The sequence below is a fragment of the Papio anubis genome, chromosome 1, assembly GCF_008728515.1.
Source record: "Papio anubis isolate 15944 chromosome 1, Panubis1.0, whole genome shotgun sequence".
Taxonomy (NCBI): domain Eukaryota; kingdom Metazoa; phylum Chordata; class Mammalia; order Primates; family Cercopithecidae; genus Papio; species Papio anubis.
Genome location: NC_044976.1, coordinates 9,809,217 through 9,835,076, shown reverse-complemented (window position 1 = coordinate 9,835,076; position 25,860 = coordinate 9,809,217). Strand labels below are relative to the sequence as shown.

At 51.9% G+C, this 25,860-nt stretch overlaps 1 protein-coding gene across 9 annotated transcripts; it reads left to right on the top strand.

Annotated features, from left to right (window-relative positions):
• Positions 1–1,289: 1,289 nt before the first annotated feature.
• C1H1orf127 (chromosome 1 C1orf127 homolog) lies at positions 1,290–25,549 on the top strand. Of its 9 annotated transcripts, none has more exons than XM_021935845.2 (11): positions 1,290–1,329; positions 4,935–5,059; positions 7,427–7,570; positions 13,340–13,378; positions 14,345–14,482; positions 14,991–15,075; positions 16,584–16,780; positions 17,614–17,737; positions 22,146–22,336; positions 23,103–24,303; positions 25,277–25,549. In XM_021935845.2, exons 3-10 carry the CDS (start codon positions 7,502–7,504, stop codon positions 24,294–24,296), a joined length of 2,037 nt encoding a protein of 678 aa, XP_021791537.2. In that variant the 5' UTR covers positions 1,290–1,329; positions 4,935–5,059; positions 7,427–7,501; the 3' UTR covers positions 24,297–24,303; positions 25,277–25,549. The 9 variants fall into 9 exon arrangements, with proteins under 9 accessions (XP_021791537.2, XP_017812623.2, XP_031520181.1 ...); XM_017957134.3 differs by lacking the exon at positions 1,290–1,329 and adding an exon at positions 5,297–5,424 and having other exon boundaries at positions 4,946–5,059; XM_017957132.3 differs by lacking the exons at positions 1,290–1,329; positions 4,935–5,059 and adding an exon at positions 5,075–5,424.
• Positions 25,550–25,860: the final 311 nt, after the last annotated feature.

Below are 25,860 nucleotides of genomic sequence, written 5' to 3'. Positions count from 1 at the left end.
TATCATCACCACCATCACCAGCACCATTATTATTTATGATTTTATTGGCTATTTATGATATTACCATTACTTATTATATATTTACTATTACGCATTTATTATATTTTATTATTACATTACCATTTATTACGCATTTATATATTATTACTTTACGACATTATATTTTTATTATTACGATGACATTTAGTATTTATTATTATTACGCAGGACGACATGCATGATATTACTTTTACTACGCATTATTATTTAATATTACTTTACGACATTTACGATTATTATTTACGACATTTACGACATATTTACGACATTTGCATGACATTATTTATGGGATTTTATTATTTACTTATATTACTTTATTACGCATTGGTGGATTACTTTACGCATTACTTACATTATTCATGATCATCACCATTAATACCATCATTACTTCACCACCGGCCACATCACCACCACAATCACCATCAATATCATCCCACTACTACCATCACCATTATTACTGTCATCACCTCATCATTATCATACAATCAATTCACAGAAATAAACTGAAACTACAACAGGTGTACATACACACACACACACACACATACACAACAGAGGTGGATTCAAACCCAGATGCCTACTGACACCAGTGCCTATGATCTTTTTTTTTTTTCTTTTTGAGACAGGGTCTCACTCTGTCACCCAGGCTGAACTCACTGCAGCCTCTGCCTCTTGGGCTCACGGTCCTCCCACCTCAGCCTCCCGAGTAGCTGAGGCGTGCACTACTGTGCACCACCGTGCTCCGCTAATTTAAATGAATTTTTTTTTCTTGCTGTTGCCCAGGCTGGTCTCAAACTTCTGAGCTTAAGCGATCTGCTCACCTCAGCCTCCCAAAGTGCTGGGATTACAGGTGTGAGCCACCATGCTGGCGAGTACTCACACATGTACCATGAAGTCACATTGCTCCCTGTCTCCCCCTATAAAACAAAGTTTAGATTTAATGACCTCCAAGACTTTGCTACTCAAAGTGTTGTCCCTGGACCAGCAGCCATCACTGGGAATTTGATAGAACTGCTGAATCTCAGACTTTTAGACCTACTTAATTCGTATTTTAACAAATGCCCAAGTTGTATTTTAACAAGTGCCTAAGTTACAGGTGTGAGCCACCGTGCCCAGCCTGCAGGCTGGAATTTGAGGACCTCCCCCAACAGCGGATCCGATTTTCTCGATCTGACGATCGCGTCTTTTTCCTTTGTCTTTTTTCGCTAGGACTACATGACCCTGTGGATCCCGGGAGAGCCACCGCGGGAGGGCTGAGGCTGTGGCTGCAAGAAATCTTGCACTTGCCAGGTAAGAGGCAGTCGGTGGCTGGGCGGGGTCTTTGCTGGGGCTTTTGTGTTGCCTTTCCTCGCCTGCAGTAAGCCTCCTCCATGGTTTGCAGGCTCCAGTCCATTCCCCTGCTCTGTCTCCTGTGCCCCTCCCATCCTGTCCCAGCTCCCACTGTGATGACCCTGCTCAGTCCTCCCAGCACCGCCCACGTATTTTTTTAGAGCCTACAGCTGCGTTCTCTTTCAGAACCGGTGAACACTGCCTCGTGCTTAGAAGAGTCCCAGTAAATATTTGTTGAATGAACAAGTGGCCCAAAGCCCTGGAAGAAGCGCCCATCTGGTGCCGAGCTCTAAAAATCGAAATCACTCTGCAAAAGTGGAAGTGAGACTAAAGGGGTGATTCTCACACAAAATGGGAGGCCATCACATGCTTGGTGGGGGAAGAGCGCACCTAAAATAGCAAAAAACAAGGGCATAGTGTCACTTCCAGAAACCTTTCTGCCATGAGCTTTCCAACAGAAGAAGTAGGAAAGTGCTGGATGGCATCAGGGTACCTGGAACCTTCTGGAAGGAACACGAGTAGAGAGAGGAGCAAACAGCTTCCTTCCCTCCAAGCTCTCCATCTCAGTGGCTGCAAAGCCAGCCCCCAGGTTCCTCCTCTCTTTTGCACAGAATCATAGATATTGAGGAGGGAGGCTTTCTAGTCTCTCCCGAAGTCTAGGAAAACCTCCCAGGGACCTTGCTCGTTCTGGAAATTCCTAAAGCACCTTCTGGGACCGGTAGGGCCTAAATCTGCCCTGGGAGGGCCAACCACCCGTTGACCAGCCAGCCCAGGAGGCCTTGGGAGAGACATTTGTGTATTAAAAGGCCACTTTTCCAGGAGAAAAGCTGTGGATACATTAAGCTGTCGCCTGTTCTTTGGAGAGCCATTATTAATGGAAAACAATAGATTAATAGTTTTAAAACGCTTGTTCAATAAGTAATTTTTATGGCTCTGGATAGAGCCCATTAAACATTTCTGTGTGTTATTATAAAGAAGTTTTAAGCGTAAAATCATAAAGCCAATAATCAGAGAATTAGTCACAGCGGCCAGCCACAGGCCATTAGTTTTAGGCGCTGTCAGAGCCACCTGTGGCTTTTGAGGGAGAGTTTTCATTTCACGCGGCAGCGCCAGGTGGGGATGGAGAAATGATGGTGCCTGCTGCCTTCCATAAACTTGAGGGGACAGCAAGCAGGTGTGAGCAGCAGGGTGCCAGGCAAATATTTACAAAGTGCAAACGTGAATGCAAAACTAAAATGATCCAGGTCAATTTGCACATCCAGCTCAGGCACTTTATTTCCCCAGCGAGCTACCTTTCACAGCCTTCCTCCGCCAGAGGTACGGCCTTGATCTCTTGCTAAAGATAGCGGTGGAAGCTGCGTGCTTTTGAAAGGAAAGCATGTCACCAGAGAATCCCACGTAGAAAGGCTGCCAGAGCTGTTTTCTGGAATAGCGTATTCATCTCCCATCAAATGCACAATCAAGTCAAGCGTTTGAAAGTGAAACTGTGAGATTTAAAAATGCTTTAAAAATAATCATGACAAAAGCAATACAAGATAATTACAGAAACTAGAGGCAACCCAAAGGAGATAATCAAAACTGCTTATAATCCCTCTACCCAGAGATAGCCCCCTTTATTTTTCACTCATTCAACAACTACTTATTTATTTATTTATTTATTTTTTTGAGATGGAGTCTCACTTTGTTGCCCAGGCTGGAGTGCAGTGGTGCAATCTCAGCTCACTGCAACCTCTGTCCCCCGGGTTCAAGCAATTCTTCTGCTTCAGCCTCTGGAGTAGCTGAGGACTACAGGTGGCCCCCACCGTGCCAAACAAATTTTTGTATTTTTATTTCTATTTGTTTATTTTTTTGAGACAGAGTCTCACTTTGTTGCCCAGGCTGGAGTGCAGTGGCGGACCGCTCACTGCAACCTCTAAGCACCCAAGTTCAAGTGGATTCTCCTGCCTCAGCCTCCTGAGTAGCTGAGACTACAGGTGCCTGCCACCACTCCCAGCTAATTTTTTTGTGTTTTTGGTAGAGACAGGGTTTCACCATGTTGGCCAGACTGGTCTTGAACTCCTGGCCTCAAGTGATCCACTCACCTCGGCCTCCCAAAGTGCAGCAATTACAGGTGTGAGCCACCGTGCCCAGCCGCTTTCAATAACTATTTATTGAGAACCTTCTGTGTGCCAGAAATAACTTGAGGCACTAAAGATGCAGCAATGAACAAAACAGACAAATACCCGTAGCCACATGGAGCTGGACTCTTTTTGAGATGGAGTCTCGCCTAAGTTGCTCAGGGACTGGAGTGCAGTGCCGCAATCTCGCTCACTGTGCTCTGCCTCCTGCCCACGCTTACTCCTCCTGCCTCAGCCTCCCCGAGTAGCTAGCTGGGACTACAGGTGCCCGCCACCACGCCTCCTGCTAATTTTTGTATTTAGTAGAGACGGGTTTCCACCGTGTTAGCCAGGATGGTTCCCGACCTCCTGACTCATGATCCACTGCTCCCAAAGTGCTGGGATTACAGGCGTGAGCCAGCCGGAGCTGACATTTGACTAGATGGCAATAAACAATCAATATAACAAATGTGCTCAGTAAGATAGGCCTATTAGAAGACAAATGCAGCAGAAAGGGTGAAGGAGGGCAAGATAGGGGAGTGTTAAGTGGGTAGTTAGGGTGGGCTTCATGGAGAAGGCGACATTTGCACCAGGACTGAAAGGAGGTAGGGGAGTCAGCCATGAATATCTAGGAGAAGAGAGTTCCAGGCAGAGGGCACAGCCAGTGCAAGGGCCCTGAGGCAGGAGTGGGCCTGGGATGATTGAGAAATAGCAGTGGGTCTGGTGTGGTTGGAGCAGAGGGAGGAGGGAAGAGAAGGGAAAGTGGTCAGGAGAGCTGAGGGTAAAAGCCACATGGAGGCTTATAAGGGTTTGACAATGGAGTGGATGGAGGATGGATAGGTGAACGACAATGGAGGGGGAATGGCTGCACTCGCCTTCTAGGTTCAAGTCATTCTCATGCCTCAACCTCCCAAGTAGCTGGAATTACAGGTGTGCACCACCACACCTGGCTAATTTTTGTAGTTTTAGTAGAGATGGGGTTTCGCCATGTTGGCCAGGCTGGTCTCAAACTCCTGAGCTCAGGTGATCCTCCCACCTCAGCCTCCCAAAGTGCTGGGATTACAGTGTGAGCCACCACACCTGGCTGGCAATGAAGAGGTCTGAGCAGAGAAGAGACGCAATCTGCCTACGTTTTGAACAGGATCCTGCGGGATGCTGCATGGAATATTCACAACAGGGGCAAAGGAGGAAGCTGGGGGACATGGGAGGAGGCAGCAGCAGTGACACAAGCTGAGGATTCATGTGGGGAGACGGGGTCGGATTCTGGATATACCTTGATTGAAGAACCATCGGGCTTTCCTGTTGGTATATGCCTTTTCAGACTTTTAAAAATTACTGCTATTTTTGTCCCCTCCAGGTAAGAAGCTTCCAGGCAGAGCAGTTTCTACCTGCGAGTCTGATATTTCTGACCCTGCCAGAGAAGCCACCTCCACAGGCTCAACCCACGTTTCTGTCCCTTTCTCGTTCCAGGCACCTGGAGGGCCCCTAACCACCTGGATTCTTCTCTTGCTAAATGTGGCTACTTCCTGCATCCGGCTTCAGATGGTGACTTCTTTTTTCGAGTTCAATACTCAGCCTGCTTTGTGCAGAAAGAGGTGGGTTTGGGAATTTTTTTTTTTTTTTTTTTTTAAGGGAGATTTAAGGAGCTAAGCCTGAGCTCAGATGTCAAGTAAGGAGACACTGCACCATTATTCCTCTGTAGAAACTGAGCTGAGGGAGACCAGAAATCTCTGCCTTCATGGAGTTTATGGGCATAGATATTAAAAGGCCGCCCAACTCAGATGCTGCCTCGTCCAGGCAGTCCTCCTGAGACTCCCCCCTTCTCTGTGCAGTGGACCTGCTTCTATCATTGCCAACGCTGACTCACAATGTGCCCACTCACACACCATCTCCTGCTGGACCTGGAGTCTTTGGGGTGAGGCAGTCACACCCACAGGCTTGCCTCAGGGCCTGGCACACAGTAGGTACTCAGTAAGTGCTTAATGAAGTGAATAAATGGTGCTGAGGAGTTGCAAAGGCTGACTGACAGCCCTCACTTGCACAGGCCCATTATGGGCTCACGAGACCATGTGATTCTAAAATTTACAGAAGTAAGATATTTTTGTATTTTTTTCCTTTCTGTTTTTTGAGACGGGCCTCGCTCTGTTGCCCAGGCTGGAGTGCAGTGAGGCAATCTCGGCTCACTGCAATTTCCACATCCCAGGTTCAAGCGATTCCCCTGCCTCAGCCTCCCAAGTAGCTGGGATTACTTGGTAAAGACGGGGTTTCACCCTGTTGGCCAGGCTGGTCTTGAGCTTCTGACCTCAAGTGATCCACCCACCTCGGCCCCCAGAGTAGCTGGGACTACAGGCATGTACCGCTATGCCCAGATAATTTTTGTACTTTTTGTAGAAGATGGGGTTTCACCATGTTGCCCAGGCTGGTCTGGAATTCCCAGGCTCAAGCCATCCTCCCACCTCGGTGTCCCAATGTGTTGAGATGATGGGAATGAGCCACCGTGCCAGCATTCTTGTTACTTAAATTTCACGCCAGGGGTCCTGCAAGGGGACGACCAGCCCCACAGATTGGCTCACAGTTTTTTTTTTTTTTTTTTTGAGACGGAGTCTTGCTCTGTCGCCCAGGCTGGAGTGCAGTGGGCGCCAATCTCGGCTCACCCAAGCTCCGCCTCCCGGAGTTCCGCCATTCTCCTGCCTCAGCCTCGGTAGCTGGGACTGAAGCCGCCACCTAAGCCCGGCTAATTTTTTTCTATTACCCCAGTAGAGCCGGGGTTTCACCACATGGTCTCGATCTCCTGACCTTGTGATCAGCCGCCTCGGCCTCGTGCTGGGATTACGAAGCGAACCACCGGCAACCAACTCCGTTTTTCTTGTCTTCTCCTCACCTCCACTTCCCCTTTCCGTTTCTTTGTGCTCCCTTCCTTGACCCAGCCCAGAGTCTTTTCCCGAGTGGGTCGGTGGTCTGGAGTGGGGGAAGGAATTTTGGGAACTACCCTGCTCCTCCTCTTTCTCTTCCCTCTCTGCTTGAAGTCACCCCTTCTCCCAACAGCCCATCAATACCTGCCCTTCTCAGGCCCCCACCATAAAAGCTTAGACTTGGGTTCTTCTTATGTGGCTGAATGAGGGCAGTCTGGGAGGGGTGGAGGGACCCATTGGTTTGACATCTTTGAAGTCTGCCTCGTGCTGGAATGAGCTAGACCAGCTCTCACGTCGAGTCTCAGCAACGGCCACATGCCTTTGGCTTAGTCATTTACCTTCTCTAAGCCTCAACTGCCTCATCTGTAAAATGAGAATTTTTTTGTCTTGTAAGCCCAGCCTTGGCCGGTCTTGGTGACTCACGCCTGTAATCCCAGCACTTTGGGAGGCCAAGGTGAGCGGATCACTTGAGGCCAGGAGTTCGAGACCAGCCTGGCCAACATGGTGAAACCCTGTCTCTACTAAAAATAGAAAAATTAGATGGGCCTGATGGCGTATGCCTGTAATTCCAGCTACTTGGGAGGCTGAGGCACGAGAATCGCTTGAACCCAGGAGGTGGAGGTTGCAGTGAGCAGAGATCACACCACTCCACTCCAGCCTGGGTGACTGAGACTCTGTCTCAAAAGCAAAAAACAGCGCAGCCTTATGAGACACTGATGGGCGTCAAAGGAGATAAAGTGTGTTTGTCAACTGTCAAGGGACATTGGGATGCAGGTTCTTATTCTGTCTGACTAGGTTTGACCTTCCCAAAACCCACAAATGTTCCCTGGCCTGGAGCGCTTCCTTGGTAGGGGCTGAGCTTCCAGAGCCAGACCCAGCTTCCGAGTTGCTGTCGACCCTGGTTTCATTTCCCATCCCTCTTCCACAAGCCCACCTTCTAGCAGGTTCATGGTATCCTATTTGCTGTGAACAGGGACTGACCTATAATTGCAGCCTACTAACTGTATTTTCCTCTCTCATTTGCACACATGAATTTTGCCCTACTTCCAGAAAGCAAATTACAGGCTGGAAATCAGAATATTTCAGAAAGGGGTGACAAGGTTGGAGCGGAGTGATCGATACATAATGAAGTGTCCAATGCTAAGGTCAAGACTGGGCCGGGAAAGTGTCCACTGTGGGCCCATGTTCATCCAGGTAATGGGTTCAGAGGGTCTGGGAGGTGGCAGAAGGGCCTCCCAGGCTGGGTGTCTCTCTAAAGGCCAAGGCAGGTGGCCCTGGCCCCTGCACTGCAGAATGTGGCCCAGAGAGACAGGTGGTAGCTGCAGATGCAGTACGGCATCATTCTTCCAGACATCCCTGGGTACTGGCTGGGTGCTAAGTCTCCTGGGTTTGGTTCTGAGCAAGGAGGGGTGAGATGGGAGGGGAGGGGTGAGATGGGAGGGGAGGGGTGAGATGGGAGGGGAGGGGGAGATTAAAGCTGTCTGATCTCGGGTTCTGGATTTCCCATGATGGCTGGCTCAGGGGGTCACTTGGGTTATCACCAAAGCTGCAAAATTGCATCTTTGTGTCCTTTCTCTCTGGATTGAAAAAATTGGCTAGTTTGAATGTTTTTTTTGTTTTTTGTTTTTGTTTTTGTTTTTTGGACCTGGGTAATGTCAAAGAGTTATAGACCCCAGGTACGATCAGGTGCAATGTCTACATTTTAAGCATCAGGGAAGAAAGGTTGAGCCCCAGATCCAATTGTGAGCTCTTTCACGGCCGTGTGCGCTCCTTGAATTCAAGTTTCTCTCCAGCTCTCATCAGCGGGGCACCTCTGTAAGCTAAACAAGATTTGGATGGGAGTGGGGAGGGCTAGAAACCCAAACATCTATAGGGACCAAACCCGCCACAGAAATGAGCATGCTGGACTGAGGAGGAGGCAGTAAAGAATTTTACTCATTCCTTCATTTAGTCAGCTGTTTTTTTTGTTGTTGTTGTTGTTTTTGTTTTTTGTTTTTTTTGAGATGGAGTCTCGCTCTGTTGCCCAGGCTGGAGTGCAATGGTATGATCTTGGCTCACTGCAACCTGTGCCTCCCAGGTTCAAGCGATTCTCCTGCCTCAGCCTCCCAAGTAGCTGGAATTACAGGTGTGTGCCACTACGCCTAGCAAATTTTGTATTTTTAGTAGAGACGGAGTTTCACCATGTTGGCCAGGCTGGTCTCAAACTCCTGACCTCAAATGATCCACCCTCCCCAGCCTCCCAAAGTGCTGGGATTACAGGTGTGAGCCACTGCGCCCAGCCTGTTTTTTTAAAGAGACAGGATCTTGCTGTGTCACGCAGGCTCACTGCAGCCTTAACCTCCTGAGCTTAAGGGATCCTCCCACTTCAGCCTCCCGAGTAGCTGGGACTATAGGCGTATAACACCATGCCCAGCTAATGTTTAAATTTTTTGTAGAGATGGAGACTCACTGTGTTGCCCAGGCTGGTCTCAAACTCCTGGCTTCAAGCAATCCTCTCACCTTGGCCTCTCAAAGCCCTGGGATTATAGGCGTGGGCCACTACGCCTGGCCCAGCAAACACTTATATATGGCTTATTCTGTGCTGGGCACCGTTCTACTCACTTTGCAAATATTAACTCATCTCACCTTCACAGCGATTCTGTGTGGTTGGTTCTATACTGATCCCCATTCTGCAGGTGAGAGAACTAAGCAGAGAGAAATTAGGAGACTTGCCAGCTGGTAGCAACAGAGCTGGGCTTTGAGCCAGGCCACATGGTAGGGGCTGGGGCATGCTGGAACAGGCACAACCTGCAGTCCTGGCCCTCTACAGAGGGAGTGGAGGCTGGACTTCACTCCAGCCCCATTTTGCCAGATTTTCCAACATTTCAAGATAAACTGGAAATCTATAATTGTATGTGAAATCCTCCAGTTTAAAAAAGTTCACTTTAATTTTTTTTTTTTTTTTGAGATGGAGTCTCGTTCTGTCACCCAGGCTGGAGTGCAGTGGCGTGATCTCGGCTCACTGCAACTTTTGCCTCCTGGGTTCAAGTGATTCTCCTGCCTTAGCCTCACGAGTAGCTGGAATTACAGGCATGCATCACCATACTCGGCTAATTTTTTTTTTTTTCTTTGAGACGGAGTCTCGCTCTGTCACCCAGTCTGGAGTGCTGTGGCACAATCTCGGCTCACTGCAAGCCCCGCCTCCTGGGTTCACGCCGTTCACGCCTCAACCTCCGAAGTAGCTGGGACTACAGGCACCCGCCACCACGCCTGTCTAATTTTTTGTATTTTTGGTAGAGATGGGGTTTCACTGTGTTAGCCAGGATGGTCTCGATTTCCTGACCTTGTGATCCGCCCGCCTTGGCCTCCCAAAGTGCTGGGATTACAGGCGTAGGCCACCGCACCCAGCCTAATTTTTTATATTTTTGGTAGAGACGGGGTTTCACCATGTTGGCCAGGCTGGTCTAGAACTCCTGACCTCAAGTGATCCACCCACCTCGGCCTCCCAAAGTGCTAGGATTACAGGTGTGAGCCACTGCGCCCGGCCAAGTCAGTTTAACTTTGTAGGCACTGCACAGCTCAAATAAAGTGCTGGATTTGGCTTGAGGGATTTGGTTGGGCATCTTCTGCCTGTGAGGAGGAGGAGGAAGGAAGGAGGAAGAGAAAGAAGAGGAAGTCAGAACTGAGAGGAGGAGGTTGGAGTGAAAAGGCTGGTGATGACAAACACCATTTATCCAACAAGCAAGCATTTATTTATTTATTTATTTTGAGACAGAGTCTCGCTCTGTTGCCCAGGCTGGCATACAGTGGTGTGATCTTGGCTCACTGTAACCTCTGCCTCCTCGGTTCAAGCGATTCTGATGGAATCACAGGCATGCGCCACCATGCCCAGTTGATTTTTTTGTATTTTTAGTAGAGATGGGGTTTCACCATGTTGTCCAGGTTGGTCTCGAACTCCTGACCTCAACCGATCCACCTGCCTTGGCCTCCCCAAATGCTAGGATTACAGGCATGAGCTGCTACGCCTGGCCCCAACAAGCATTTATTGAGCATCTATTGTATGCCCAGCCCTGTGCTGGTGCTGACGGAACAGATATGACCAAGGCGTGACTTGCCCCAGGAAGAGCTTATCGTTTTCTTCTTATCTGATCTGAACTTCAAAAATGAGTGTGCTGTGGTGGAAGGGCCCCTGCACCAGCCCAGCTCAGAAGACCTGGGCTCATCTCCGCTCAGCCTGGCTCACTGCCATGTTGGACTCCAAAGTTGCTTTGCTTCTTAACCTGAAAGAGAAGGGGCTGAGCGGGAGGGTCTTCCTCTGCCCACCTGCCTTTATTAAGGGCTAAGAGTGGCCACGCCAAAGCCGGTGTTGGTACGCCTAAGAATTGTGGGGCCCCACCCCGGGATCCCCAAGCAGGGCTGCCAGGGCACCTGTTTGACATCCCGGGGCTGGTCACTGCTCCCTCTGCACTGGGCCTGTGATTCTGGAAGCCGCCGCCAGGGGGAGGGTGTTGCCGGCATCGCCCGACACTGGGGCGAATCGCTGAGAAAAGCAGAAACGACTCCAACCTGGGCGCCCGCTTGGTCTCCATCGTCCTGCCCTTGAAGCCCAGATGCCCCAATGCCCCAGTCCCCGGCATCCTTCACTGACCGAGGTGTGGAAGCGGGTCGGGGGAGGAGGGCTCTGCATCCCTGAACAGAGTTGCACAGAGGTGGGCAGAACAGGAGCAACAGAGGCGGGTCTCTGCTGCCCCCACCTCCCCTCCAACCCCTTCCCCCATCTGAGAACCTCATCGAATTGACTGATTCATTCCTGGTGACTTCTGCAGCCGCCACTTCCGTGGCTGCACCTTGAACTTGCATTAAGTTTTAATTAAAGCCGTTTCACCGGCCTTGCCCTTGGCTAAATGCAGCTGTGGGCACAGGGCACATAGATATTTAATACTCTGCCTCTCCCCGCTGATGGCGCAGGGTGCCCAAGGGTGTACCCGAGCCGTGCCCTGCTCGCAGTGATCTGCGAGCTCGCTTAAGTGTGCCCACAGGCCCCGAGCGGGAGGCCGCGCAATAACTATTCATTGCCCTGGGTTAAGTGTGCCCAGGGGCACCTGTAAACTCAATGCAGTGATTAGCGATTACTCCCAGTGAAGGCTGCCCGAGCTCCTGCAGAATGTCCACGGGCCCTAAATATAGCCTCCTCATGGCGACTTAAAGGGCACGGTGCATTTTGGCTGTGCACTTGTCACGTTTTCCCTTCTTCCTTTTTTTAATATCTTTTCGGAGACAGAGTCTCATTCTGGCCAGAGTCACCCAGGCTGGAGTGAGTGGGACAATCTCAGCTGACTGCAACTTCCGCCTCCTGGGTTCAAGTGAACCTCGTGCCTCAGCCTCCTGAGTAGCTGGGACTACAGGTGTCCGCCACCACTCCTGGCTAATTTCCTTCCTTCCTTCCTTCCTTCCTTCCTTCCTTCCTTCCTTCCTTCCTTCCTTCCTTCCTTCCTTTCTTTTTTTTTTTTTTTGTATTTTTAGTGAAGATAGGGTTTCACCATGTTGCCCAGGCTGGTCTCGAACTCCTGAGCTCAGGTGATCCACCTGCCTCAGCCTCCCAAAGTGCTGGGATTCCAGGCATGAACCACTGTGCCAGGCCTTCCCTTCCTTTGTTTAGCAGAATTGCTTCCCCCCTTCTTACAGTCTGGCCTCTGGGGGCCTCCGCCTTCCTCCCGGTTCAGCAGGGAGGATGGGCTGGGGCACCCTGGTGCAGCTTTGGGTGGTGTCGGGGAATTGCCGCATCCTCTTCATTCTCCTGCCAGACCTTGCGGACGTCTTCTCCATTTCTTCCACTTTGCTCCCCAAGGGAAGACAGCATCCCCTAAAAGCAAGGCCATCACAGGGCTCACCTGAGGGGCTCCCTGTGGGCCGCCTGAGCCTGCTGCTAACATGGGCTCTCTGGGGCCAAGAAACAGCTGAGCTAGGCAACTGGGGAGGCTGCAGGGTGGTGGGGGGCCTCTTCCTGGCCCCACCCACTCCTTTCTGCTTCTGGAAGCCCGTCTGTCCCTGGGGAGAAGAGGTGGGTAGCCTTGAGTTGGGGAGCTGTCAAGATGAATCAGTCCACTCTGGCCCCAGTCTCCCCATTCTGTATTGGGTAGGAGAGGGGATCTGATGATCTGTGAGGGACCCTCTGCTGGTCTGTGACTGTTCAGTGCCACAACCTCCCTGGCCAAGTCTGACGCAAAGGCAAAGGGGCAGCTGGAGAAAGTAGAGAGACTTGAGAGAGCACCTGGGTGGGGTGGCACTGGCTGCAGAGGGGTTTTGGGGAAGGTCCCTTGCCCACGCCATCACCTTGCGCCCTGGTCTGTGAAACGGGAAAATGGTGCCACCCTACGCAATGGCCGTGAGACTCAGGCGTGGGATGAGAAACCACTGTCTCGGTTTGCCTGTCTCAGTTTTAGCACTGAAAACCCCACATCAGGGGAACCTCCCCAATCCTGGGGAACCGGGATGGTTGGACCCTCTAAGAACGGTGCCATTGGGGGGCACAGGTGTACTCTCTGGGCCTGTAGAAGCCCTCACTCTCTACTTCTGCTAGTTGGATCCAAACAGGAAAGAAAAAGGGCGAGGAAGAAATTGGGATCTAGGGAAAAAAACAAGACAAGAGGCCTAGGAAGCAGCCCCCATGGAAGTGGGCTCTGAGCAGCGTTGGTCCCATGCACACCCGTTCTTGGCCTCACCAGCTGCGCCCAGGACCCCAGCTGCCCCCTTGGCCAGGCCCAGGGTGGCAGCTGAGGCAGCGACATTTCCCTGCGTCTGTTGACACTCGAGTCCCGGAACATAAATGATTTTCTTGTCTTAATGAGCAAACAAGCCGGCGGCACCGCTCTCTCACCGGCCTCCTGCTGGGGTAATTGCCGGCGCTGATGGGCACCGGCAGGGATGTTTGCTCACCTTTGCTCACCACTTGCAGGAGACATTGCTTCCTCTTTGTCTCTGCAGGTCTCCCGGCCCCTGCCCCTGCGCAGCGACGATAGACAGGTAAGTGGGCCCCGTTGGAGTAGCAGGAACGACTCTCTGGAAGTTTCTGCCAGGCCTGGTGGGTGCTTGGGATGCTCGGACGCAGCTTCTGAGTTTGCTTGTCCTCCGGAGAGTGTAGTGGACGGTACGGACTCTTCAGGGACCAGGTCTTGCCAGCCGAAGTTTGAAGCTCCCGCTGGTGCCCTCCAGGCAGAGGCCTGAGGCCTGAGGCCATCTGAGAAGAACCTGGAAGAGGGGACCCCAGCTTTGGGTGGGAGGCTGGGTTGGAAGACTCTAAGGTCCTTCCCATGCTAAGATTCTCTCTGCCAAGTCTCCAGTGACAGGGAGCTTGTTCCTTTGTAAGGAGCTTGTTCCACATTGCACAGGTGCTTCCCGAATTTTCCTTCTGCTGGTCCTTGGAGTGTTTCCCGAAGCCTCCGGGAAGGAGCCAGTCCCTCTTCTCCATTTCACATCCCTTTGAGTATTTGGGATCAGTGAGCTTGACCTCCCCAAGTCTTCCTGACGTCCCCCTGCCAGTCTTCCTGAGATGGGAGCTGGGGACCCTTCCCTACCCCTCTCCCCGCATCTGGCCCTCACCTTTATTCAAGGCCTTCATTCCCATGTCCCACTAAAGGGTGGCAAACAGAGCCAAGGACAGGACTCCAGTTGTGCCCAGCCAGGGCGGCACAGGGGCTGACCGGTTGGCATTGCTGTTAGGGGTCACTGTGTGTTCGTTCTTTCAGCCGCGTTGTACACCTACTGTGTGCCAAGCACCCCTGCAAGGGACCTCCTCCCCTAAAGTATGAGCGTGCTAGTGTCTGGTTGACTCTCCTCCCCGAGTGGCCTGCCGTCCTGCCTCCTGGCCTAGCCATCCTCCCCGTGACCCTGTTACCTTCCTAGGTAACCCCTCAAGTGTCCCTTCTCCATGACTCCTAGTGACCGCGCCTCCCTGGCCACATGGTTTGTGAACGTGTCCTGTTTCTCCAGACTCCATGGCTGCTGTCCCTTCGAGGGGAGCTGGTGGCTTCTCTTGAAGATGCCAGCCTGATGGGACTGTATGTGGACATCAATGCCACCACTATCACCGTCCAAAGCCCGAGACAAGGCCTTCTTCAGAGGTGGGAGGTCAGTGGTGGGCGGCAGGCCCTGCCAGGCGGTGCGGGGCCTCTGGGGCATAGCACCCAGAAGAGCAGGTTGCCACCCCTCCAGTGACAAGTCAAATGTCCACCTGCGAGACTGGACAGATTTAGGCAGGCGCCTTCGAAAATTGGTCCCCATTAGCGTGAAGTGCTCCGCTCTGCAGATGAGGGGCTCCTGCAATCATGCATTCAGCTCGTCCTGATCATGGTGGCAGGAGCGTAATTACCATCTCTTTAAATAGCCCAAAGTTGCCGTGTAAGAGAAGACGGCTCACATGACATTTGCTCTGAGCTCGCTTCCTGCTAAAAATATCTCAGCTAAATAATATTTCCTGGTTGCATCGGCGCAATAGTCCCTGACCTGGGCTTTGTAACACTTGGGGCTTTAGTTCAGAGATTAGTTCGAAGGTGGGAGAGGGGGCCCCTGTGGTGGGAGTTTGCATCTGGAAGGAGCAGTTTTGGAGACCTCAGGGGGGACCTTCCTCCCTCCCCAGGTATTGAACACCTCTGCTGAGCTCCTGCCACTATGGCTGGTGAGCGGTCACCATGCCTATTCTTTAGAAGCTGCTTGCCCACCGGGTAAGACCCAGGAGTGCCCCTAATGTCCACCTTTCCGACTTCATCACATTCTCGTCTCTGTTTTTTCCCTCCTCTGGGCACCTTAATCCCCTCTGTCTCATCCCACTTCTCCTCTCCTCAGTCCCAACCTTGGCTATGCATTTCTGAAATGCTTGGGACAAAGAGAAGTTTGCTTTTGCTGGAAGATGTGTGGAGTAGAAGTGGGATGTGGGGTGAATGAAAAGTAAAATCATCTACTACAGACCTGCAAACTTGGGGTCTGCAGACTCTTGGGAGCACCCAAGCTGGCCCCAGGGGCTCTGAGAACAGAGACGGGAGAGAGCGTGCAGCCTGGTCAGACCCTCCAGGGCTCCATGATCTGAGGGCAGTGGGGACCCCTGATCTAGGCCATGTATGTGATAACTGTTTTGTTCAGCCTGGAGTGACACTGCTGCCCTGGGTCTTATGTCATATAAAGAGGTCTGGAATCTGGAAGACCACTTCCTACCTCCGGGGAATTTAAATTCAAAGAACTCGGTGTGCAACGTTAGGTGGATCAAAGGCTTCATCCTGTGTGGGTAGATTAGAGGTGGCTGAGACTTTCCATTTGTATAGAATTTTATCATGGACTGAGTTTCGGGATCAGGGCTCTGGGAATTTTCAGGCATTGGCGGTGACCGTGATGAGCCCCTGAACATCTCTTTCCCTGTTCACAATGTTTCCAGTCCCTTTATGTAAAGGTAGATGCTTCCATTAGCAGCTGCAGAGCTAGTTTAAAATGTCCCACCGAGAGCCTGACACAGTGAAATTCTTGCTAAAGTGTAAACAACTGATAGGAGCTGTATGTCTTTCTTTTTTTGGGGGGGCAGAGTTTTGCTCTTGTTGCCCAGGCGGGAGTGCAGTGGCATGATCTCGGCTCATTGCAACCTCTACCTCCAGGGTTCAAGCGATTCTCCTGCCTCAGCCTCCCAAGTAGCTGGGATTATAGGCTTCCACCAGCACGCCCGGCTCATTTTTTGTGTTTTTAGTAGAGATGGGGTTTCACCACGTAGGCCAGGCTGGTCTTGAAATCCTGACCTCAGGTAATCCACCCACCTTGGCCTCCCAAAGTGCTGGGATTACAGGTGTGAACCACCGTGCCCGGCCTAGGAGCTGTATTACTTAAGAGCTGCTTTGGAAATGGAAGGGGCACTGGGCTAGGTCACCGAAGCCGAAGACGGTCTCAGTAGAGCCATTTCTGCAGCTTCCCTGATGGCATCTGCTTCCATCAGGATGCAGACGGGCCTTTCCAGAGTGGCGAGGTCCGTCAGGTGTTTGGGGATGGTCTTTTTTTCTTCTCTTCTTCATCCGTGCAGCTAAGTTTCAGCCCAGGCAGTGATACCGGGACACCAGGTAACTTGCTGTCACTGACTGGGGAAGTGTGCTGTGCTGGCCACAGGTGTGGCCCCGGGCAAAGGCCCACCACCACTTCATTTGTCCACGAGCCTGCAAAGTGTCTTTTTCTGTGTCCTGTGTCCTTCCCATTCCAGTGTCATTCCAGCCAGAGTCGGAGGTCTTAGTTCACATCCCCAAGCAGAGACTGGGTCTAGTCAAAAGAGGTTCCTACATTGAGGAAACCCTGAGCCTCAGATTCCTCCGAGTCCAACAGTCCAACATCTTTATGGTGACTGAGAACAAGGACTTTGTGGTGGTCAGCATCCCAGCGGCCGGGGTGCTCCAGGTCCAGGTGAATATCCGGTGGCATCTCTGTCTTGCCCCTTCTCTTCCTGAGGCCCTTCTCCTTCGGTCACCAATGCCATGTGTGGTCAGAAACGTGAAGGGTAGGCTGGTCACAGTGGCTCATGCCTGTAATCCCAGCACTTTGGGAAGCCGAGGCGGGAGGGTCACTTGAGTCCAGGAGTTCAAAACTGGCCTGGGAAACGTAGTGATACCCCGTTGCTACAAAAAAATTTTAAAATGAGGTAGGAGCATTGCTTGAGCTTAGTGGGTTGAGGCTGCAATGAGCTGTGATTGTGCCATTGCACTCCTGCCTAGGCAATGGGAGTGAGACCCTGTCTCAAAAAATAAAAGTAAAAAAGAAAGAAAGAAACATGGAGGGTAGATCTGTGGCGCTGGCTGAAAGTGGACTTCACCATGTATGCCCCTCAGGCCCATACTCTAACCAAGGTAGCCCCATCAGGGGACAACCATAGGGCATGGGATGCCTCCTGCCACGTGCAACTAATTTCTTTCTTTCTCTCTCTCTCTTTCAATGGAGCCTCGCTCTGTCGCCCAGGCTGGAGTGCAGTGGTGCGATCTTGGCTCACTGTAACCTCCTCCTCCGGGATTCAAGTGATTCTCCTGCTTCAGCCTCCCGAGTAACTGGGGCTACAGGCACCCACCACAACGCCCAGCTAATTTTTTGTATTTTTAGTAGAGACGGGGTTTCACTGTGTTAGCCAGATGGTCTCAATCTCCTGACCTCGTGATCTGCCTGCCTCAGCCTCCCAAAGTGCTAGGATTACAGGCATGAGCCACTGTGCCCAGCCAACATAAAACTAATTTCTTGTGGCCTCACAGCGATGCCAAGAAGTCGGAGGAACCCCGGGAACACAAGCTTTCTATAGGGTAGACCTGAGCCTGCAGTTTGCTGAGATGGCTGCCCCAGTCCTCTGGACGGTGGAGAGCTTCTTCCAGTGTGTGGGTGAGTGCGGCACCATGAGGGTATGACTGCTGGTAACAGGTATACACTGCACAAACCCTCTTTCCTTGGCCCTGGGGTTCTTTCTTCTGTGACAACGTTTCACTCCCTGGACCGCACAGGTCCCACACCGACAAGGTAAGTGAGGCGTCAGACATACTGGCTGGAACTGGCAGGAGAACAACAGTGTCATGGGAACTGAGTGGTCATGTGGTTCCTGGCCCTGGAGTCTGCCAGGGAGGGGACAGCGGAGGCAGATGGGGGTGCATCCCTTTCCTAACTCACTGCACAACCTCAGTGAGTTACTTAACCATGTTGAGCCTCAGTTTTCCCATCTGGAAAATAGGCATACCAGTACCTGTTTTGAGGATTGAAACAGCAAGAGGAGCTATTTCCATTTATCCACTCTCTCTGCATGGGCTCCAGTTCCTCGGGTCACTTGGTAGACAGATCAGTGTCCTTGGCAAAGAGCACGACACGATGCAACTTGTTTCTCAGCTCAAGGGGAACCTTCTTTTAAACGTGGTGTATGTCTTCATGCCAGGATGCTGGGATGGGGTTTTTGGAGAAAGCTCTGCTAACGGACAACCTGGTATTCACACATGCAAAACCACCAGGAGCAAAACCCATTGAAATACAGCACAAGGAAATGCACATAATTCACAAATGATGTCGATCACTTTCATCTTTTACTTCCTAACTGTCCTCAATCAAAGACAGACGCGAAGGAGATTTAACTCAGATGTTAATAGTGCAAGTTTGCCCTGTCACGAGGATATGATGTTTTGGTGCTGCACAAAAATGTAATTATGTTCAGAACTATATTTAAAGATTAAAAGGGGGACTGCCTACCACAGCTAGCCCCAAATTCAGAATTAGAAACAAAGAAAAAGGCGGGATGGGGGGTGAGTTCTGACAGTCTGCTAAAAATGGAAATGTTTCTTGAAAATTTTTACACATTTCGCCTGTTTTTATTTTAACAGTTTGTTGCAGTGATGACATTAATCTTGGAAAGGGAGGGCTAGAACTTTATCCAACAGATATTCACTAGGCAGTCACGGTATATGCGGCCCCATGCAAGGCTTAGGTGGGAACAGAGGCTGCTGGTTCTTGAAAATTTTTACACATTTCGGCTGTTTTTATTTTAACGGTTTGCTGCAGTGATGACATTAATCTTGGAAAGGGAAGGCTAGAACTTTATGCAACAGATATTCACTAAGCAGTCGCGGTGTATGCGGCCCCATGCAAGGCTTAGGTGGGAACAGAGGCTGCTGGATTCGGTTCTTGCTCTCAGGCAGCGTTCAGTCTGGAAGGGGAGATAAGAAATGCCCAGAGAAAGGCCGGACGCAATGGCTCACGCCTGTAATCCCAGCACTTTGGGAGGCAAAGGTGGGAGGATCACTTGAGGCCAGGAGTTTGAGACCAGCCTGGCCAACATGGCAAAACCCTGTCTCTCCTAAAAATACAAAAATTAGCTGGGCATGGTGGTGCACATCTGTAATCTCAGCTACTTGGGAGGCTGAGGCAGGAGAATCGCTTGCACCTGGGAGGTGGAGGCTGCAGTGAGCTGAGATTGTGCCACTGCACTCCAGCCTGGGCAACAGAGCAAGACTTGTCTCAAAACAGAAACAAAAACAAAAACAAAAAACAACAAAAAAGAAATGCCCAGAGAATTATGAGGGCAGGTGGACTCAGGAGAGATGTCAGAGAGTAAATGATCTTTATCCTGGGTTTTGATGAGAGGGCAGGTCCTTGATAGGAAGATACGGAATACAGCACAAAAATAGATCAGCAACAGCAATAGAAACATTTTAGGAAGAGTTTTTTTGGCCTCTCTGGAAAGATTTACACGGGGAAAGAATGTTCTCTTCCTCATTTTGTTAATTTAACATCAGCAACCAGAATGAATGTCTCCCCTCCCTGGTTCCCAGCACACCTCCCCTGCACCTCCCCTGCAGCTTCCCTGCAGCTTCGAGGTCTTTCTATTCTTATTATAGTTATTGGTGCACGCTCCTGTCTCTCCCTGTAGTATGAATTCCTTAGATCAGGGGCTGTGCCCCGTTCGGCTTCTTATTCTTGACGGGCCTTATCTTGCCGCCTTGCCCTTGGTAAGCACTTCATAAATGCTTGTTGGCTTGAATTTTCACCAGGAATTAAAAAAAACGTTTTACACAGATAACATTTTTCTTTTGTAAATATGTGACTAATGTGTCACATATTTACAAAATATATGCTGGACTATTAATATATGCTGGAATTGCCTAAACTCCCCGTGGTTAGAGATTTTTAAAAAATCTTCCTTTTCCCTGACCCCAAAAGTAATTAGAACCTATAGGACAAATCCTAATTATTTAAGTGGTCTGGAGAAATCTAGGAGATGGTTTAGATATAGCTGTTTTCATATGTGTGTGTGCGCACATATATATATATATATATGCGTGTATATATATACGCGTGTGTGTGTGTGTGTGTGTATATATATATATTTTATAAGAGACAGGGTCTTGTTCTATTGCCTAGGCTGGAGTACAATAGTGCAATCAAAGCTCATTATAACACTGAGCTCCTGGGTTCAAGGGATCCTCCTGTCTCAGCCTCCTGAGTAGCTGGGATTATAGATACAAGACACCATACCAAGCTAGTTTTTAAATTTTTTTTTTTTTCCCGAGACGGAGTCTCTTGTTGCCCAGGCTGCAGTGCAATGACACAATCTTGGCTCACTGCAACCTCCGCCTCCCAGGTTCAAGTGATTCTCCTGCTTCAGCTTCCGGAGTAGCTGGGATTACAAGTGCCTGCCACCACGCCTGGCTAATCTTTGTATTTTTAGTAGAGACGAGATTTCACCATATTGATCAGGCTGGTCTTGAACTCCTGACCTCAGGTGATCCGGCTGCCTTGGCCTGCCAAACTGCTGGGGTTACAGGCATGAGCCACTGTGCCTGGCCTTAAATATTTTTATAGAGATGGGATCATGCGTGTTGCCCAGGCAGTTATTAAACTCCTGGACTCAAATGATCCTCCTGCCTTGGCCTCCCAAAGTGCTGGGATTACAGGTGTGAACCACTGTGCCCGGCCTATTTTTACATTTTGAAGTTGGGTTCACGGATGGAAATGCCTCTAGGGGTGGGGAAGGGAATGTCAGCGGTGGGAGAGTGGGGAGGATAAGAACACCCAGGGCCTGGGCGTGGGAGGATAAGGCAGCAAAGCTCAGTGTGGGAGGTGACAGGGAGTGGTGGAGACTCCTGGGAACCTGCAGCCACCAGGTCCCTCTAAGCAGAGCAGCCTTGCTTGGCTGGAGCTGACCCTATCTTGCAGGGAAGCAGGTCCGTGTAGCCAAATCTGGTTTTCCACGAGAACCTGGTTATATAAGAACTCCTGCTTTTAAAATGTTGTTGGTTAATTTAAAAAACAGTTCAAACACCCTGCAGGCTGAGTCAAACATGTCCAAGAGCTGTATTTAACCCCTGGGCCAGAATTTGCGAGCGCGAACCCAGTAGTTCTCAACTGCAGGCGATTTTTGCCTCTCAGGAGACACTTAGCAACATCTGGAGACATTTTTGTTTGTCGTGACTCGGGGGATCCTACCGGCATCTGGTGGGTGGAGGCCAGGGGGCCTGCTAAACACCCTGCACTGTACCTCCTCTCCCGCACTTGACAAAGCGTGATCGGCCTGGAATGCCTACGCTGCCTGGGCTGAGTCTAACCTGAAAGGTGATCGGGCAGGGAGCACTCTCCCATTCTCTGTGGTTTCTGAGGCTGGGCCAATGTATTTGACCTCGAAATAGGAAATGGCTCAAAGATGAAACCAGCTGGTGGCACTGAAGCTACGATAGGGAGTCAGGACCAGGTACCCCTTGCAGAAATCTGAATTTCTGTGATTTAAGTTAAAAAAATGGGCCGGGCGTGGTGGCTTACTCCTGTAATCCCAGCACTTTAACAAGCCAAGGCGGGCAAATCATTTGAGGTCAGGAGTTTGAAACCAGCCTGGCTAACATGGTGAAACCCCATCTCTACTAAAAATACAAAAAAAAATTAGTTGGACGTGGTGGTGCACACCTGTAATCCCAGCTACTCGGGAGGCTGAGGCAAGAGAATCACTTGAACCCAGGAGGTGGAGGTTGTAGTGAACTGAGACTGCACCACTGCACTCCAGCCTGGGCCACAGAGTGAGACTCCAAATCAAAAAAAAAAAAAAGGTATCTTGATGTCCACATAGTCTCAAAAAGGACTCCAGGTGGGAGGACTGTGAAATTCAGCAAATGGACATTTCCCAACCCAGGGCTTGCATCTGACCTCCCCAAGCTTCCGTTCCCCACCTGTGGAAAAGGGTCCCTCACGGTCCCTTCAGCAGGGCGTGGGGAGGATTTTGCTTCCTTAGGAGGAAGGCTGACCTCTGTCTTCCCTCTGGAAGGTTCAGGAACAGAGTCGCCTGCCTCAACTGCTACACTAAGGGCCACTCCCTCCCCGCCATCCCCAGGACCAGAGACCCCTCCAGCAAGAGTGCCATCTGCCGCTTCCTCCCAGGTGTGGGCTGCAGGACCAGCTGCCCAGGAATGGCTTTCTTGGGACCTCCCTCACCAGCCTTCTGATGCGCTGGCCAAGGCAAGTCTATGGCTACATCTTCTGCCCACGGTTTCCTCCAAAAAGTCGGGTCCCCATGAGGTATCGGTAGACCCAGCTGGGCCTGAGGCCCTTCTCTCTCACCACCATTCTTTCAAAGAGAGCCCCACTGTGATCCCCAACCGTGTCACCTCCTCAAATTCAGAATATTTCCCAGAGAGAGCTGGGCCCCCAAGAGCTCCCACCTAAGGGCAGCCCCCTTCGTCTGTCAGCCTGGATCACAGCAACCTCCCAGTGCCCTGAGACACGGCCGAAGGAGGCAGCGGGGGTGTCAGCAGCTATGCACACAAATGGAGGGAGGGAAACTGAGGCACACCAGAGGACTGGAGACCCAGAGGTCACAGCTTCCTCCAGCTCTTCTTTTTTTTTGAGATGGAGTCTCGCTCTGTCATCCAGGCTGGAGTGCAGTGGCACGATCTTGGCTTACTGCAGCCTTCACCTCCCAGATTCAGGCGATCCTCCTGCCTCAGCTTCCTGAGTAGCTGGGATTACAGGCGCGCGCCACCACGCCTGGCTAATTTTGTATTTTTAGTAGAGATGGGGTTTTACCATATTGGCCAGGCCGGTCTGGAACTCCTGGCCTCAAGTGATCCACCTGCGTTGGCCTTCTATTGTGTTGGGACTATAGACGTGAGCCACCGCACCCGGTTCCTCGAACCCATCTTTGGGCTGAGATTCTCAGGGCAGCCGGAGCCCATGTGTTCTTGTTTCTGATGCTTTTTCTCTCTCCACTTCTCTCTTGATGAAGAAGGGGCTTGGACCGTTGCTGCAAACAGCCAAACCGGCGAGGAGAGGCCAGACATCTGCCTCCATTTTCCCTAGAGTGATGCAAGCTCAGCAAGGTCTCCAGGCTCCCCCAGGGGAAGTGGGGTTCCCTGGACACCCCACGCCTCCAGTCACGCTCCCCTCGGAGCCTGTAGAGGGTGTCCAGGCTAGTCCCTGGCGGCCACGTCCAGTCTTGCCAGTGCACCCGACTCTGACCCTGCCTGTGTCCTCAGACGCCTCCTCTCCTCCACCGCCAGCCCTGAGGCCTGAACAGTCTGAATCGCTCCTGGTCTCGGGACCATCTGTCACCCTGACTGAAGGTCTAGGAACTGTGAGGCCTGAGCAGGACCCCGCCCAGTCTCCAGGAAGTCCCCTCCTGCTGAGAGGGCTGTCAAGGGGGCATATGGCTGCACCCGAGCCCGTCTCGGGGGAGCCTGGCCAAGCCAGCGAGGAGCTCCAGCCACTGACAAGGCCCTGGCGGGCCAGGCTGGCGGCAGAGGCACTGGTTTCTCACCATTCTCCCCGAGAGTCCCAGGAAACATCCTCTGGAATAGAGGTGGAGAGGCCGAGCCAGACTGGGCCTGGTTTCCCCAGGGAGGGGGCCAGGGGACTCGTGGACTTTTCATCCTCAGAGCCAAGCGAGGACATGGAGGGGCCGGGACTCTCCACCCTGCTGGGGAGGGATGCCACATTCTCCACCCCAAGCGTGAGGCAGCCAGACCCCAGTGCCTGTGCCGGGGCCTCAGGACCCGAACTCACCAGGACGCCCAGGGTGAGGCCGGCAGCGCCCTTGGCGGTTCTTCCTGTGGAACCTCTGCCAGCAGAACTCATTCGCCCGGCAGCTCTTCTGACACCCAAAACCTCATCTGTAGGAGGGGCAGACCAGGCCCTATACCTGGAGTGTACCCCTGGCTCTGTGGGCCAGGAGGAATCAGGGGCTGCACATGCATCCAGTCCTCTGTCCACGCAAACCCTGAGCCCGTGGGCTCCCACAGGAGGGTCGCTACCCAGCCTGGTGGAGATTGAACACCCCTTCCCGGCTGGCCGGGGGGCCTCACCCCAGCAGGAGCTGACAGGGGCCACCTTGGCCCCCAGTGCTGAAAGCCACAGGCCTCCTGAGCTTCAGGACAGTGTGGAGGGGCTTCCTGAGAGGCCCCATGCTGAGTCTCCATGGTGACTCCACGGTGAGTTCTGGGTGCACCCTGGGGAGGTGGAGTGCAAAGGGCGGGAGGCAGCGATGGGTCAGCCTGGAGGTGGGGGCTGGGGGTTGTCTCTCCAGGGAAGCCCCAGTGCTCTTCCGGCCCAGATCATCGCTGTGCTCAGCCACAGCTGGGCATCTAGGCCAGGGAGTCCAGGGGCACTGGGTCACTGAGAGTCACCAGGGCCATCCAAGCCAGCAAGGTACCAGCTGCTGCCATGGAACCCAGAGGGAGTGGTGAAGTGGCAGGCCATCTGCCTGCGTGGACCTCCCCGAGGGAAGAGGCGCTGAGTGCAGGGCAGTGTCCCCCCATCTCTCCCTGGCCCTGCCAGCTGCATTTCTGGGCTTGCTCTGCTGTCAGAGGTGGGGAAGCATCAGGGTAAGGCGCAGGCTCTGCAGCCAGGCCTGCCAGGAGCTAGGGTTCAAGTCCCAGGTCCTCTGTTCTTTGGCTGTGTGACCTTGGCAAGGCACCCACCTCTCTGAGCCTCAGTTTCCTGATGGGTCAAATGGGGATGATAACAATTCCTTCCGATGCGGCCATTGAGGGTTGGGTGGGAAAGGAACACAGAGCATTTGACGTGGAGCCGGACGACACCCAGTGCGTTCAGAACTCAAGAGCCGTTCTTGCGGCAATCTTACACCATCACCATCCACCTCACGGAGCATGACACCCAGCACACCCAGAGCTCGAGAGCCGTTCTTATGGTGATCATTTCACCATCTACCTCCCAGCGCAGGCAGAGGGGATGCTTGCAGGCCCAGGAAAGCATGACGGGCCTGAGCCATGGTTCAGACATCTCTGGGGGTGGCTGGTGATGGTGATACGAACCCTTGGTGTTTACCCCCTCCCCAGGCCTTGGGGTGCCATGACCCCAGGTCTCTAAAGGACTCCAGGGGAGGATAATGGGATGTCACTGCTTTGTTTTCATTACTCATCACTCTTTTCCTCTGGATTCCAGGGCAGCAGCTGGTACCCTTCTGGCTAGGACGGTCCCGGTGACCCTCAGTGACCCAGTTGCCCCCAGGCTCCCTGGCTTCGATGCCCATCTGTGGCTGGGGACAGTGTTCTGGCCGGAAGAGCACTCACTCGGTGCTTCCCTGGGAGGGTGGCCCCCCAGACGCCCACCTCCAGGCCGACCCATCACTGGAAGTGGGATTTGAAATGCAGCCAAGAAGAGGAGACCGTCGGCAACGCCCGCCCGGAACAAGAAATAAATAAATAAGTAATCAGGGTTGTCTTGGCTGATAAACGGTCCCCACCTCGAAGAAGACTTCTCCCCCCTCTGCGCACCCTCCTCCTCCCTCTCCGGGCAGATCCGTCCCAGGCAAAAGCTTAATAGCCCCATTTAAGGCTTTTCCTTTTCACCACGAGATTGAGCTGCTCCTGCCATTACGAGGTTTTCAGCTTCTCTCTGAAATCAAATTACTGACTCCATTTAATTTTTTAAAAGCTCAGATGATTTCCCTTCTCGAATCGGAGCCGTGACTTCAAGGCCAGCCCCCACCAGCCCTACCAGGCGATTCCCCTGCGGGCAGCCGCTGC

Coding starts and splice junctions, on each gene's coding strand:
- C1H1orf127 (XM_021935845.2), top strand. CDS start 7,502: ATGAAGTGTCCAATGCTAAGGTCAAGACTGGGCCGGGAAAGTGTCCAC. Junction 7,571..13,339: donor GTGGGCCCATGTTCATCCAG/GTAATGGGTTCA, acceptor TTGTCTCTGCAG/GTCTCCCGGCCCCTGCCCCT. Junction 15,076..16,583: donor AGAAGCTGCTTGCCCACCGG/GTAAGACCCAGG, acceptor TTCCCATTCCAG/TGTCATTCCAGCCAGAGTCG.